General features: G+C 58.7%; 4 protein-coding genes across 4 annotated transcripts; 2 read left to right on the top strand and 2 right to left on the bottom strand.

The window, feature by feature from the left end:
• Positions 1 to 443: 443 nt before the first annotated feature.
• GGTG_00570 (hypothetical protein) lies at positions 444 to 1,589 on the bottom strand (the record flags this gene model as incomplete). Its single annotated transcript, XM_009218320.1, has 2 exons — positions 444 to 587; positions 756 to 1,589. The coding sequence occupies 2 exons, from the start codon at positions 1,587 to 1,589 to the stop codon at positions 444 to 446; spliced, it is 978 nt and encodes a 325-aa protein (XP_009216584.1).
• A 2,043-nt stretch (positions 1,590 to 3,632) lies between these two features.
• Positions 3,633 to 7,004, top strand: GGTG_00569 (hypothetical protein). The gene is made up of 2 exons (XM_009218319.1): positions 3,633 to 6,237; positions 6,335 to 7,004. Exons 1-2 carry the CDS (start codon positions 3,969 to 3,971, stop codon positions 6,913 to 6,915), a joined length of 2,850 nt encoding a protein of 949 aa, XP_009216583.1. The 5' UTR covers positions 3,633 to 3,968; the 3' UTR covers positions 6,916 to 7,004.
• A 4,094-nt stretch (positions 7,005 to 11,098) lies between these two features.
• GGTG_00568 (hypothetical protein) lies at positions 11,099 to 11,763 on the bottom strand (the record flags this gene model as incomplete). The annotated part of the gene is made up of 2 exons (XM_009218318.1): positions 11,099 to 11,459; positions 11,650 to 11,763. 2 exons carry the CDS (start codon positions 11,761 to 11,763, stop codon positions 11,226 to 11,228), a joined length of 348 nt encoding a protein of 115 aa, XP_009216582.1. The 3' UTR covers positions 11,099 to 11,225.
• A 1,716-nt stretch (positions 11,764 to 13,479) lies between these two features.
• On the top strand, positions 13,480 to 13,842 carry GGTG_00567 (hypothetical protein; the record flags this gene model as incomplete). Its single annotated transcript, XM_009218317.1, has 1 exon — positions 13,480 to 13,842. One exon carries the CDS (start codon positions 13,480 to 13,482, stop codon positions 13,840 to 13,842), a length of 363 nt encoding a protein of 120 aa, XP_009216581.1.
• Positions 13,843 to 15,251: the final 1,409 nt, after the last annotated feature.

Here is a 15,251-nt window from a genome sequence, read left to right as displayed (position 1 = left end):
TTTTTTTGTCGTGTCGTGTTTTCCCCCGCTTCTTCTTTGGCTCATCTTGTTGTGCTGGTAGATACGATTTCCGATAGACAAGATTCCCATCCGTCATTTGCTCAGAGCATGCTTCACTTGCTCAATGATCTGACGACGATAATAATACACGTGATCATCACAATGCTCCATATCTGCAAGTTCCTTTGGCTCAAGGGATCAAACATGCGCAACCGTCTATATCAAACGATCCATATTTATACATAGGTGGGTATATAACACCCAGATGGCCTGGATTCAAACCATGGATTCATAACCCAAACGCCAACAGTGCCCGTGGTGCCGCATATAATACATGTGAGGAGCCTCGGTGCAAATTATCATAAAAGCTAGGTGCGCATGTGGTGCACGCCAGCGCGCGTGAATTAGCTACAAAACAAAACAAAACCCGGTATGTCGCATTATCAAGCGTCGTAGACACCGTCCGAATACCTATAGCCGGCCGGGTACTGCCGCGCCGGGGCACGGTTGTCTTCGGACAGCCTCGGCCGGCTGTACGAGCCAGGATACGGCCCGGGAGCGCCCGTGTCGTACGGGTTGGTGCTGGCCTGTCGGCCGCCGGCGCTGTACGGGCTGGCGCTGGCATGGCCGGCGCCGTCGTAAGGATTGGTGGTGCCGGCATACCGGCCGCTGACGTCATAGGGGTTGCTGCTGGCATTGCCGATGTCCTCGTAGGGGCTGTTGGCGGTGCTGGTGGTGTGGTTGTGCGGCCGCACCGAGCTGGCCGTGTTCATGGGCAGCGCGTCGTCGCCCGTCGTCACCTCTCCGTACCTGTTGGGGTAGAACGGGACCGGGGCGGGATCTCGGCTGGGGTTGTGGTGCGAGGCGTGGACGGGTGACGGCTCGGTGACGGCGGTCTGCTCGGTGGCGTAGCTCTCGCGGCCGGCGGGCTCGCGCATGTCGGCGGGCGTGGCGTGCTTCGGCAGCATGTTGGAGCCCGTGGTCTTGGTGGTGCCGGAGCGCCTGAGGAAGCCCAGGATGCCGCCCTTGCTGCCGTAGCCCGACGTGTACCCATTATCCGGAGACGGTCCGATCCTGTTCTCCTTGTGGTGGTGGCGGCCCAGCGCGACCTCGGTGATGGCGGAGAAGACGAAGAATACAAGGGCGACAACAGCGATGGCGAGGCATGCGCTCTGGAGCTTGCAGGCCGTGCGGTAGTTGGGGATGCCGTCGGCGCGGCTGCTGTTGGCGTCGCCGTCACCAAACGGGGTGGAGAGGGCTCCGTCACACGAGCCGGCGCCGCCCTTGTTGGACACGGCGACGAAGATGAAGGCGGCGGCGAAGGCGACGTCGAGAAGGATGGCGAGAAAGGAGGTAAACTTGCGGCCGGCTATCCAGCAAAGCAAAAGCAGGCCGACGCCCGAGTACAAGCAGGCGGAGCCGGTAATGCCCACAACGGCGCGAATCCAGTCGGGAACCTCGATATTGCGGCCGTTGAGGGTACCGAGGAAGTAACAGTAGATGCCGAAGATGATGGTGGCCGATAGGAACTGCACGCCTCTGAGGAACCATTGCAGCCCCTTGAGGGCGATGCCGGTTCTGGCGCCCATAGTTTATCGGGCTGTGGATATTCTATATCGGAGGATAGCCTATATCGGAGGTGGCTCGGATGAGATGGCAACCTTCACGTAAAGCAATCGAGGGGTTGATACTGTGTGGTGTTGTTGTGCGGACAGCCAAACATAAAAGCGACTGGTTCACACAGCCCGAGCGAGCCGGGCCTGTACCTGCTTAAGTAGGTCGGCGCTACAAAAGAACAAACACAAACTCTCGGCGGGGTTGGTGCATCGGCGTCCATCATCAAGCTCGCGGGAGCGTCCGCCATTCGTGCTTTGGGTGCGGGCTGTGCTGTCTTGGTCCACCTTGCCGCTTTGTCGCCGCAGCAAGCTGGGCTTGGTCCACGGAAAACAGGACATGTCCCAGCACTCTCAGTCCCACGAGCCAGGATTATAAAGAGCGTGGCTCGTCGATCGGCCTTTATCTAGAGCACCGGTGACGAATGGATCCCTGGAGAGGACCAAGGGGAGAAACACTCCGGGCCTTCAAACCGGGCTGGATGACGAATGCCCAACCACACTGGACGGAAGAGCTGACATCACCACATCGCTTGGCAGGGAATGGGACGTTTGTTCCCACCAGGTTCCCCACTCGAGCCACATCTGAATGCCGCCCGGGCGACTCAGCCACTGGGCTTTTGGTCGGAGGGGCCATGTGATCACGTGTCAGGTTTCTCCTGGTCAATGCAGTGGCTGACGAGTGTGTGTGTTGTTGTGGCTGAGTACTGCGATGGTTTCGGTTGCCTCCAGCTCCCACGGTTCAGGGCAACAGTCTCCCGATCCTTCATGTTGCTGTCAGTCGAGTGTTGGGTGCCACTGGTACCACTGGTGTCACACCCGCACGCCCTCCATCGCCATCGACGCCTCGTCTAAATACCACCTCGGCACACCCGGGCAATTGCCATGGGTTGATTGCTGGTAGAAGTGTTCTGTCGCACCGTCGGCAAACCTGGCGATTCTCGTCTTCGGCTGGCTGCATCGGCCGTTGGACCCCACACTGGCTGGCGGGTGCCCGCACTGCCACGGTGCCCTCGCGGGCGGAACCCACTGGACCCTTGGCCAAGACACACGTCCGCTTTCCCCCACAATTGATAATTGCGGATTCGCTTCAGGTTGCCGTTGATGATCATGTCCGCCTGCACAATGGACCTTGTCTTTATCTGCCTTTTGCCTGTCTCGACCCTTTCTCCGGTAATCCCAAGAAGGATTTGGGGCTTTGGGGCGGCCGGGGCCAAGCCTGCAAAGCAATGGCGCCGCATAACAGTCCAATACGAGGACGCAGCCGTGTGCGGTCAGCCGGATAATCGGCTTCTTTTCAAGTGTCGACTCTCCCTCAACATCCTGCCGAGCCTGGACAGATGACTGAGGCTGGCGCCCAGTCTGCCTGGAGCCTCGGCGACAGCCTTTCCGCACTCCTGATGGTGGTGGCGCCTCGGACTATCGTTCAGGGCGGCGAAGCAAGAGCCCGTTTGGGGCTAGCCAGGCGGCCAGAAGGTCTAACCCCCACCGCTAATCAGGAGCCCAAACTACAGCGTCAACGCTTTGTTGTGCAATTTAACTTGGGCTGAGAGGCGTCAGTGCATCGGCACACAGCAACCGGCCATCTCTGCTGTTGACTGAATATTGGCATCGATAGCAGCAATCCCAAGAGGCAAAAAATCCGTTGCCAAGATGTTGTCCACGTCTGGTCTGTGCATGCCAACAGCCATCGGCAGCGGGGAATCTTTGCTTTCTCTCTCCGGATCTCACCCCAAGCCTCGAGATCCCCTCTCGTTGGCTGCAGTGCCATGTGCGGCTGGAAATAGCTGCCCGCATCAGCCAATCTGGCACCGTGGCGAGCCCTTGGCACCCTCCCCCCACACGCCTTGCCAGGTCAGATTTTCAATACGAAAAGGACAAGAAAGGGCTGGCCAGGCTGGCTGACCACAATCGGCCTGCCGCCTCCACCTCAGCTGCGGCCTAGCTCCATTGCGGACACGACCCCTGGCCCCATCGCGGTGCGGCTAGACCCCTGGCCGATATGCCCTCGACCCCCCTTTCCCGCCCAGGAGCAGCCATTAGGATGCAGCTAATTAAAAAGAGTGACACCACCCTTCCACATCGTGATGGCGTCTGCCGGCCTTTCTTTTTCTTTCTTCTTTCCTCCCTGTCCCACCACACTGGTGGCCACGCATTCTCGCCCTTGTGTCTTCTGACCTGCCCCGGGCTCCCCCGCCATTGTTCGCATCCCTCGTTTGTCGAACCTGGCTCTTCACTCGTTATGTTTTGTCTGTTACCGTGACTTGACCGCACGCTATAATCCCACATACTGTTAATCCTTTAATACCTCCTGGTCTTTGTTGACTACGCGAGAGGAAGCCCTGTTCCATCACGATGAAGCCGGCAACTTATTTGGCGGCGCTGATGTCGCTCACGGCGACTGTCGGCGCCGATCCCACCTGGCCCCATGTGAACGACAACCTCGAAGAGATCATGTTCCAGACTCAGGGGTTCAGGGCCAGACTGTTCACCGATAACATCCGACGGTGCGCAAACGAGGCCTCAGGTCCGGGACGCAAGAATGCCGCCGAGTGGCTGCGCACCGGATTCCACGACATCGCAACCGCGAACCGCTACTTCGGCACTGGTGGCATGGACGCGTCGCTGCAGTACGAGCTAAACAGCGGCGAGAATGCCGGTCCCGCGTTCGCCTCGACGTTCAAGTTCTTGGGCGGCTTCCTGTCCCCTAGGAGCAGCCTTGCGGATCTTGTTGCCCTAGGGGTCTATGCCTCGGTGCGCTCATGTGGCGGTCAGGCCATCCCCGTCAAGGCCGGGAGGAAGGATGCCACCGAGGGCGGTGCGCTTGGTGTTCCGCAGACACAGAACCCGACCCCGACATTCGTCACCCAGTTTGATCGCATGGGCTTCAACCAGGCCGAGATGATCCAGCTGGTTGCCTGCGGCCACACCCTCGGAAGCGTCCACACCGAAGAGTTTCCAGACATCGTTCCTCCTGGCACGGGAGTAAACGGCGCCGTCAGCTTGGACTCTACTGACGCCCAGTTCGACAACAAGGTCGTGACCGAGTATCTCGATGGCACCACGCAGAACCCTCTGGTCGTGGGGCCCTCGGTGCAGTTGAAGAAGAACGCCGACGGCCGCGTCTTCGGGGCGGACGGGAACGTGACTATGAACGCTCTCAGGGACGCTGCCGTGTTCCAGACCACATGCAGGAACATTCTGCAGCGCATGATTGAGGTTGTGCCCAGCGGTGTCACGCTCACGGATCCCATCGTCCCCTACACCATCAAGCCCGTCGACATGCAGCTCACCCTGGACGCCACGGGTTCCACGCTGGCGTGGTCTGGATGGATCCGCGTCAGGACCACCACGATCCCGCTGGCAACGATCCGCAACGTCGTGCTAAACTACAAGGACCGCAACGGCGGCAACAACTGCGGATCCTGCGCCACCACCCTGACTGTGCAGGGCACTGGCTCTGGCCTCGACGACACTTGGGCCTTCTTCCCCGTCTCTGCCTCGCTGAGCACGAACGCTGGCATCTCATCCTTTACCGTCACCGTCAACAAGGTCGACGGCACCTCGACCTCCTTCGACAACAACGGGGCCTCGTACCCCCTGTCGGATGCCGTCATGATCCAGAGGCCCCAGAGCTGCCTGCTCCAGGGTACCGGAGCCCTCACCGTCTCTGCCCTAGTCCGGAACGACCGGGCGGATCTTCCCGTCAACCTGGGCGTGAGCTACCTGACCGACCAGACCAATAGTCCCGCCCCGAAGCTGAACACGGACTCGGCTACGATGACCAAGGGCAACTGCGTTGGAGGCTACACCTTCTTCTCGGCCTCTTACACCATCGCCGGAGGCAGGAGCTATGCCGCCAGGCTTGACATCAACAGCGGCAGTGGTGCTGATGTTGTCAGTGATGCTTTCAACCTTGGAGCGGATCTCGGCGGCACCTGCCAGCCCTTCACAGGAAGCCAGACATGCGCCAGCGTGACGGTGTCGAGTGTTATTCCCTCCTCGACCTCCACATCGACCACTGCCAGCAGCACCACTACATCGACGACTCCGACTGCGACCCTCGCCCACAGACAGACCATCAGCGGGTACAATCTAGTATCGTGCTGGACCGAAGGAAGTGGCGTCCGTGCTCTCTCGGGCGCGTCGTTTGCCTATGACGGCATGACCCTGGAGTCGTGCATCAAGAACTGCACCGGGTTTGCCTACGCCGGCGCCGAGTACGGGCGCGAGTGCTACTGCGGCAATACCCTGGCCGAGTCTAGCGCGGCCGCTGACATGGCCGATTGCAACATGCCCTGCTCCGGTAATCCCTACCAGTACTGCGGAGCGGGCAGCCGCCTGGAGCTGTACAGGAATGCCTCGCTACCCGCTCCCAGCAGCACCAGCAGAACCTCGACTGCCTCGGGCACCACTACCTTGACGAGCTCGTCTACAGCCCCCACGGGCACCCTTGGGCGCGTCGATGCTGTAGGAAAGTTTTCGTACCGGGGCTGCTACACCGAAGGAACCGGTGTCAGGGCATTGGCCGACAAGACATATGCCGATGACGCCATGACCTTGGAGTCGTGTGCCGCCTCCTGCAGCGCCTACAACTTTTTCGGAACCGAGTATGGTCGGGAATGTAAGTTACAAGACCCTGATCCGTGATTTGCGCGTTGGCTCCCCTTCATCCCGTCTCGTCTTGATACCAGTCGCTGACATGCTATGTAAAACCGCAGGCTACTGCGGAAATTCCCTCGCTTCGTCGAGTACCAAGGTGTCTGTGGGCGACTGCAGCTTCACCTGCGCTGGCAACCGGTTCCAATACTGCGGCGCCGGCAACCGTCTCGACGTTTTCGGTGTCGGCAGCTCCGGCGCGGCGTCGTCTTCGACCTCGTCAGCCTCGGGCCAAGCCTCGACATCCTCTACCACCAGGACGACATCGTCGATGGCCACCGCCACCGTCACAACATCCCGCCCCTCGGCCACGGGTCCGTCGCACCCCGCCACCATCGCCTCCGGAGGAACCAACTGGAGCTTCTCGGGGTGCCAGACCGAGGCCACGGGCGCGCGCGCCCTGAGCGCCAAGGTCTCGTACAGCGACACCATGACGCTTGACATGTGCGCGTCAAGCTGCAGTAGCTACGCCTACTTTGGTGTCGAGTACGGCCGCGAGTGCTACTGCGGTGACAGCTTCGCCGCCGGCTCCGTCGCTGCCAGCGAGGCCGACTGCAACTTCCGCTGCCCCGGCAACGCGGATCAGTACTGCGGCGCTGGCAACAGGTTGAGCACGTACCACAAGGGAACTGCCCGGAGGTAAAAAAAAAAAGAGGGCTTTGTCTTTTTCTCAACGTTCAGTGTTGGCTAAAGCGAATATCAAGGCTTTAGGGTTTCTGATTGGATAGCGAGCGAGATAAATCACGATAATTTTCACACCCCTGTATGAGTTTCTGATGTTGATGTATGAGAAGTCATGTCAGTCGAGTGCCAGTCGATCCGTCCAGGCACCCCTTGGCTGTGGTGTCACCCTTGCCCAACCACGGTGGGGACAGACAGTTGGAAATCGAAAAAAAAAAATTAGTCTTTCGTTTCATGTTGAAGACGGGTCGAGGGCGATGTTTGTGTCAGCCTCGCCGATTCGAGGAAAGCAGCCTTTTTGAGGAACCCCGGGGGACCTTCTTCCAAGGAAACACGACGGCACATGAAAAAAAGCAACAGACGAGACCAGACGGTTGGAAGCAAAAGAGAGTTCGCCTGGTCCCTTAGAAAAACGAGATTCAGGGGTAAACTGACTGGTGCCACGAGGCGAGCGGGTAAGAAGGAGGCAGGAGGTGAAAAAAAGATAATAAAAAAAAATGAACGGTAAACGAGCCACGACACGCGCGCACCAACCCCGAGCCGTCGCCTGTAACCCAACTGCCATATTGGCCCCGTGATGCGTGCGAGACGGTGTGAGAATATACGCCCACCCACGTGAGCCCCAACGGCCAAGGTACCTTGACCATCTCTGGACATTTGGCCATTTGCTGCCAATCGTAAGGAGTTTCCCGCATTGCCGCATCCGCCTTAGGACCGATATATCCTCGGAACAATCAATAGGAACTCTTCCTCCGGGGGGTGGGCTTTTGCCCCTCTCCTCCTCCTCCTCCTCCTCCCCCCGCCGCGCTCCGCCCTTTGGCCTCCTCCGGCTCCACCGCCCGCCCGCCCGCCGTCTAGTGCTCCGCGCCCGTGCTTGGTGTTATCAGAGAAAGAGACAGGAGCGACGGCGGACTGCAAGGAACGGTGTAGCAGCAGGGGGCCGCGCCAAGATTGGCGGTGGTTCTAGCTAGGATGGGTAGCTCCGAACGGTCCTGCGAGCCACCGCGGACCGGATGCAAAAAAAAACCGAACCAAAAAAACTGAACCAAAAAAAAAAAAAAAGGTGCAAAAGACGGTGAGTGATGCGTGTGTTACGACTCTCTTTGGGGTTGCTAGTCTTACAGCCTTTTTTGGGCACATCAGCTGACAAAGCTGAAACCCGGTCCGGTCCTGCGCTTGGAGTGGCTGTGGAATTCTTCCTCGATCCTTCCTTTTCTGGGCACGGCTCGTTCGTCTCGTCTCTGGTCGTCTTCTGACTTGAAAAAGAAATTGCAGGTGCATATTTTCTTTCTCGTCTTGCAGTTTTCATTTTCCCTTTTATCATTTTGCATGTGATTGCTTGTGTGATTCACACAGTCACACACATCGGCAGCCCATACTGTCCGCACACTGTCCAGTACCGCCTGTGATGCTCACATCATACACGGCGCGCCCACACCGCAAGAAGGACTCCATCCGGGTCCCGTGACCCCACAGTGTTGCGCTCTTGCGACCCAAAAGATAGGATAAAGGTTGGCAGCATATTACCTTGGGGTTTGACTGTATGTGAAAGGCGTGCATATACTTGCCGTAGCATGGATGGCAAGGGGGGTTCTGTTCTAGTCCAGGCCGGGCAGGTACCGTCTACATGGCTCGCACTAGGTCGAGGGCAATTACATAATTCCGACAGGACTGCCACAAACTGCCCGTCGGGCTGCTCCGGCTTTTACGAGAGAGAAGCTGGGTAGAGTTGCCTGGTCGGGACTAGCGCGTGTTCGTGTCGCGTGCGTGTTGTGTGTGTGTGTGTGTGTTCTTCAAAAGGGCGCAGCTGGCTCTCTTGACCGGCATGCATACATACATTTGCCAAGGCCGCCACACAATCGCGTCTTGCCTTCGGGTCTATTCCGCCTCCGGGGACAAGGAAGGGTGTTCGTGGTGGTGGGAGGGGCAGAAGGAAGAAAATAATACGGAAAGACTAATTTCTTTTGTTTGTTTCTTGGGAACGACTACGTTGCAAATCTCCAACGAACCAGCGGACGCTTTTTACCCCTCATCCAGATTTTGATATTCCCATATTCCGAACCATCCCCCCTCGTCAATTACGACTTGATAAACTGATAGGCCAGGAGCCCATCTCGAGCGTGCGGAGCAGGGTGGAGAAAGAAGGGGTCGTCGGCGGGGCGCGGGCGGCTGACGGATGAAGCGGCAAGCGGCGGCGGGTGTGCGGAGGTGGGGGATCGCGGGTTGCTTTTTTTTTTCCCTGGCAAATGTCGTGCTTCGGAGAGGATGTGTCTGATACTGGCAGGCCCAATTGGACACAGCGTTTTAATAATACTGCCACACGCAGGTCGATCAATGGAGCTGTCCTGCATCTTGATGTTATTCCTCGACAATAATCACGGCGTCACAGTCGGGCATTGCGAAGTCGAGTAAGCACGCACTCTAACGTTTTAATTGATCCAATATCTGACCTCTCTCATCGCCTCGGGCACACACAGTACATGTCTCACCACGCCCCCCTTTTTTTTTTCGAACAATTCTTCCCTTTTGCCCGATAGAGGTGGGAAGGGTGGTGACACGTCGAACACAGGGCATATCGTTGATGTCAAATCGCGGGTTTATTCTAGACGCTTGCGATGCGGCTTCGCTCCGGCACATCACATCCCAGCATACAAAAGAACTCAAAAGACTCAACACAGGGTTCGGCTGGGCTTCGGCAATTTCTGCATCCCACGCCGACCCCCGGACACATGGAGTTGCCTCTTTGGGAAGAGGGGGGTGCGCCACAAAGAGCCTCACTCACACATTTGCCTGACCACCAATGCCACCCCCCTAGAGCGGTTCTTTCGTCATTTCAAGGCGTTGGTGTAGCAGCACGCGCGTATTATCGATTGGCCGCTGACTTTTTTCTTCTTGCTTTTGATTCCTGTTGCCGGGCCGCACTGCATCCCTCCTCGGACTTTTCCCGTCTAGCCTCTAGGCAAAGAGGGTACGGTACGCAGGGCTCGTTTCAGCCCCAAAGGTCCATCGTGGCCGCCCAGTGCTTGGGAAGGATCGAAATCGTGCGTGGCCGACGCATGTCGGCACCCGAAACTTGCCGACCGCATCTGCCATTATAGGCGCGTCAAGTCTCCCTTTCAAGAAAGAGTCATGAGCCTGGCGTAGAGGGGTAGGTAGGTTGGTTGTTGGTTTTCATTCTGACTGGCGGCTAGGCTCGTCAACAAGCGCTCCAGCTGGCCTTGTTGGCCTTGTGGTGAGGTGGCGGTGGTGAGGTAATCAATCGATTGGCTTCTGCATGGGAGTGCCGCAGTTGGTGGTGGGGGTGGCAAGCTGGAGGCGAGGCTAAACGATTACCCGCTGGCCCGCGTCATGTGCCGTGACCGCGCCAGCCACCACCACCGCAGCTCTATTTGAAGGCAGGCTGTGATATTTACAGCAGGGGGCCCTTCTCCGTCCCATCGTAAGAACGATGGGCTCGATGGATTGGGTTGGATTGGACCGCATGGCTCTCTCGCCTGCGGCCGCCGGTCTTCGGCGCTTGGGGTGAGGTAGCATCCCAACTCGCTAGATGAGAGGCTATCAGACCGACAGACGTCGAGGTACCCGTCCGCGCTGCCGCCTACGACGATTTATCATCGGGCTAGTGGTTAATGATGAAAGCCCAGAACGTTGCTGTCCACTTTTGAGGTACCCGGTATGTAGGCCGCGCCAGCGACAGGACCAGGAGAGGGGGAGTTGCAGATGACCTGGCATTGAGCCTGCACCTGGAGATTATCGGTGGGCCTCTCCATGTGTGAGGGCTTGTTGCCGTGGGCTGTGTCCCCGCGCCCGTCTCCATGACTCGCAGAGAGGGATCAACGGCCAAAGAGAGAGAAAAAGGCAATCAATTGATTGGGTTCCAAGTTCCTGGCTGCTGTATTTTGAGATTGACTCTTGATTTTTCTTTCCTTGCTCGAGGTCAGTGGCTATATCTCGGACCAGCCGACATGCCACGGGAGCACGCAAAAAAAGACATCGAGCGGGCTGGTTAAACCGTTTGTTTCCGCTTCTGACGGTGGCTTTTCTGAGACCCGCCTTTTCTGAAGAATTTCGGTGTCCTCGTGCTTTGTCGCCGACGCGCAGTTTCTCCAAACCGGGTGGGGAACGAGAATGGGGTTGGCTGGCAGGCTGGACCCGACCTCCCTGGGCGCGTGCCCACACGGGGTGGGGAGTGGGGAGCCGGGCGGGCGTTGTGTAATTGGTAGGTAATGTGCTAATCCTCGTCTGGCGAGGGACCTTTTTGACTTTTGTGCATCACACAACGTGGAGAGCGAAGCAGCGAGCAGCAGCAGCAGTCATTCCTGCGCCTGGTCCCGTCGGCATTTGATTCGGCCAGGCCATGTGTGCGAGACCGGATGCGGCGCGCTGACTGACCTGGGCTGGGGATCGTCCACCGGCGTCGGCCTGCTGCTTGCTCTGGCCGAAGCTACCCTGAACGTCTTTCTCGGCGGACGGCGGAAATGACGAACGGATCGAAATGACGACGGGCTGCAGCCCGATTTGCGCAAGCGTCCCGTCACAGTTCCTTTCTTTTTTTCCTCTCTTTCTTTTTCTATTCCTCGTTCCAATTCCTCAACCAACCCTGAGTGGAGAAGGACCAGGGCCAAGCTCCTCCTTACCACCCTCCTCCGCATCGATGGTCCCGCCCCCCACAACAGAGAAGAAAATTGGACTGGACAGCGACTTGGCGTTCAAGCGAGAGGTGAGCCCGATCGGGGGGAGTTTCCAGCCAGGGAGGTACCTGGGCCGGCGCCGCGAGCTGGTGGCGGGACCTCGAGGCGGGATCGCTCATCGACGTGGTGGTGGTGGTGCTTGCATGGCTTGTAGTGTGCCCCTCACCCCCCGCCCTTGTATTGGGGATGGCCTGCCTACACCTCCAGCTTATTGCCGGGGGTGGGCACACACAAAGCAGCGGCGCCGCCGTCCAAAGTAACGGGTACAGACGAGCACCTGACTTTTGATGCTCTTGGGTGCCACGGTGCGTGGGTGCGTCTGTTCAGCTTCCCTTCTTTCTCGTTTGCAGAACCAGCATCATCCTGGCCTCTGCTCCACGGAAGCTGGCGGCCAACCGCAGGGCGTGGCAGCGTTCCATCCTCGTCCAGCTCGACTCTCCACTCCAGGATTCCTCCACTCGGAGATGTCCACAGCGGTCAAATAAGTCCTGTTGTCCAGCGTGCTGTATGTGGGTCTATCTCCTTCGTTTGTCCTGTGTGTTTACCGTTTCTCGTGTTGTTTGCTGTTTCATCTTTCGTTTCCTCTATTATAACCCCTTTCTTTCCATCCTGTCCTCATCAGTCCGTCTGTGAAGTTCACGCGGAGTGCTTGGCTTTTATTTGGAGAACGTGATGCCTGCAGGCGCGGGCTTGGCATAGATGGCAGCCAACCGATGGTACACAGTACGTGGTCTGCGCGACCCGACCTTGCCAGGGCAGGCACCATTTTCTGCCATCACACTTACCTACTCGCATCGTCGTTTCTTACACCTCTGCGTCTCCTTTGTGACCAATTCCTGCCTGCCGAGCCCTCAAAGGCCTGGTATACATCCATACATGCTTGATGCTGCGTACTGTGTGTATCCAGCTGCGGACGGGGCCAGTGCTCCTCCTTTTGCCCCCTGGACACCTAGCGCAGCAAGTAGCCTGGGGAAAATCGCCAAGGTACTTTGACCATCCCTGCAACCCAGACCCCCCCCCCCCCCCCCAAGCATACCCCGGTGGGTGGGCACCGGATGAGGAGCGTATTTTTGCCCGCCTGGTGCATCTGAGGCACATGGACGGCGCCCCCAATCAAGATATTAAAACAAATGCGGCGCCCACTTCGGTCTGGGGGTCCCGCCGTAAAAGCGATCCTCGTTCCCGATGCCACCACATCCTGACTCCTGCGTGCATTCTCGCCTCTGTCCTCGCTGCTATCACCCTGTCTCGACAGCTACGCGTGCAAGCTTGCAGCAGGCATCTTCGACATCGAGGCCAACTTGCTGCCCGTGAGGTCCATGCTCTCGACAGGACGGTGTTTGGGATGGCCACGAGTCTAGAGACGTCGCCCCATACACGCACGACTCGCCGGCAAGATACGCCAAGCGGCTCGAGAGCAGACCTTTGCGAACTCTAAAAGCCCTAATACTGCGCAAGCGGCAGGCAACACCTCCAAGGACCGTCTTCGCCCGCGCCGGCTTACGAGTTGCTGTATGCGCGACTCTTCCCGGACTTGCATCCAGCACGACGCACCTTTGCGCATCCAGATCGCCCCGACTCAAGCTACTGACCGGCGGGAATCTGGCTGGCCCTTCAGGACATTCATTTGCCACTGGCCTGTTCCCGTCCCGCCCTCTCTCTTCCGGGCCGGAGTGATAGAGAGAAAAGGCGGTCTTGCATGGGAAATCTCGCTGTTTCCCCACAGACCGCTCCAGCTGGGCAAAGTTGAGTCACAGTCGAGCTCGACACGGGGCCGCCAGCCACACACATACACACACCACGGAAGCAACCAAAGCAGCCCACAGACGGGAACCATGAGCGGAAGCGAGAGCGACGGCGAGGCCTCGGTGTCGTCGAGGCAAGCGTCCGAGAGGGGAGAGTCGATCGCCGCGGAGCACACCGATTCGCCATCACCGATCGCCAGCGCCGCCGAGGACGCGGCGGCCGGCAAGGTGGCCAAGTCGCCGGGGTCCAAGAAGCGCAAGGAGTCGACGTCGACGGTCGCCGGCGACAGCGGGGAGCCGGCAGCCAAGATCACCAAGCGGCGCGCCGCCCGCGCCTGCGTGAGCTGCCGGGCCAGGAAAGTCCGCTGTGACGTGGTCGAGGGAGCTCCCTGCGGCAACTGCAGGTGGGACAACGTCGAGTGTATCGTCCAGGAGAGCAGGAGGCGAAAGTGAGTGACCAGCCACCCTGCCCATCATGGCATACACATGCCTCAACACACGCCCCGGAGCCAATGGCTTCAGTCTCGCAGCCGCTGCGATCTCCGTGCCTTTTTTCTTCTTCTGTCCCCGTTCCATTGCGGCAGCCTCGACGGAGTTCCGTTCGTCCGCCATGACCCCAATCAACTGTAATTAGTCGCAGAACGCACCAATGACGATCCTACGACGGCACGCGCACGAATGCCTTTTCACAGTTCGGGCTGATTCGTCGCAGTTTTACTGTGTAACGCTTTCCCTCGTGTCTGCTGCCCAATGGGTGGCAGTGCGGGTGCGAGCTTGTCTTGGACTTTTTCTTAGTCTTCTTTTTTGGCTTGTGAAAGCTGTCAGATGACCAGCAGAAATGCAGGAACCAATAAACTAACACGCCGCAACCAGAAAGAACATCTTCGCCGCGAGCTCGATTGGTGGGGCCGCCTTGGCGACTTCAGCCGAGGCACTGCGCGCAAAAACGCCCGCCGCAAACCCCATCAACATCACCAGCGCCGACCTGCGACGGCCCAGCGAGGAAGGTGTCGCGATATCGACCTCCATCGGCCGCGGGGATGACGCCCAGAACGGCACCGCGGCCGCTGCCACGTTGTTGGACCACACCCCAGTGGACGGCCATGGCCATGTGCCCCATCTCATATGTAAGCTGACCTGTTACTGCTGGCGCTGCTCCTCATTTTCACATGGCAATCGCACACAATCACTCCGAGATGTGCGACATGCCATGTGTGTGTGTGTGTGTGTGTGTGTGTGGGGTGGAGTTGAGGAGACGGTGACGGCCACTGTGGGTGACCCCCCCTCAAATGGGATCCTTGTTCTGACACGACATGACGCTGCGCTCGCTGCAGACCAGCAACGACCAGGATTCCGCCCCGAGAACTCGGCAGAGCTGCTCTCCAAGCTGGGAGACAGCATCAACAACCCGCGCATGCTCTGGCCCGATCCGCCGCTGAACCCCAACAACCTGTTTGGCGACATCCGCACCGCACAGTTCCTCAGCTCGCTCGAGGAGCCTGACCTGTCCCTGTACTCACAGCTGCCCGCCTTTGTCAAGCCGCTGCCCGGCAGGCTCACCTCGGACGATGTCAAGTACCTGCACGCCAAGGGTGCACTGTCGCTGCCCGAGCTTGGTCTGCAGAATGCCCTGCTGCAGGCATACGTCGAGTTTGTCCACCCGTACATGCCCCTGATCGAGCTGCACGACTTCCTCAACGCCATCCACTCTCGCGATGGTCTCTGTGGGCAGATCAGCTTGTTTTTGTACCATGCCGTTATGTTTGCCGCTACCGCCTTTGTCGACATCAGACATTTGCGGGAGGCTGGTTATCCCACCAGGAAGGCTGCCCGCAAGTTCTACTTTGCCAAGACCAGGGTGA

This window comes from Gaeumannomyces tritici, assembly GCF_000145635.1.
Source record: "Gaeumannomyces tritici R3-111a-1 unplaced genomic scaffold supercont2.1, whole genome shotgun sequence".
Lineage (NCBI taxonomy): Eukaryota > Fungi > Ascomycota > Sordariomycetes > Magnaporthales > Magnaporthaceae > Gaeumannomyces > Gaeumannomyces tritici.
Note: the sequence above shows the minus strand (reverse complement) of the source record. Positions and strands in the feature narration are given on the sequence as shown.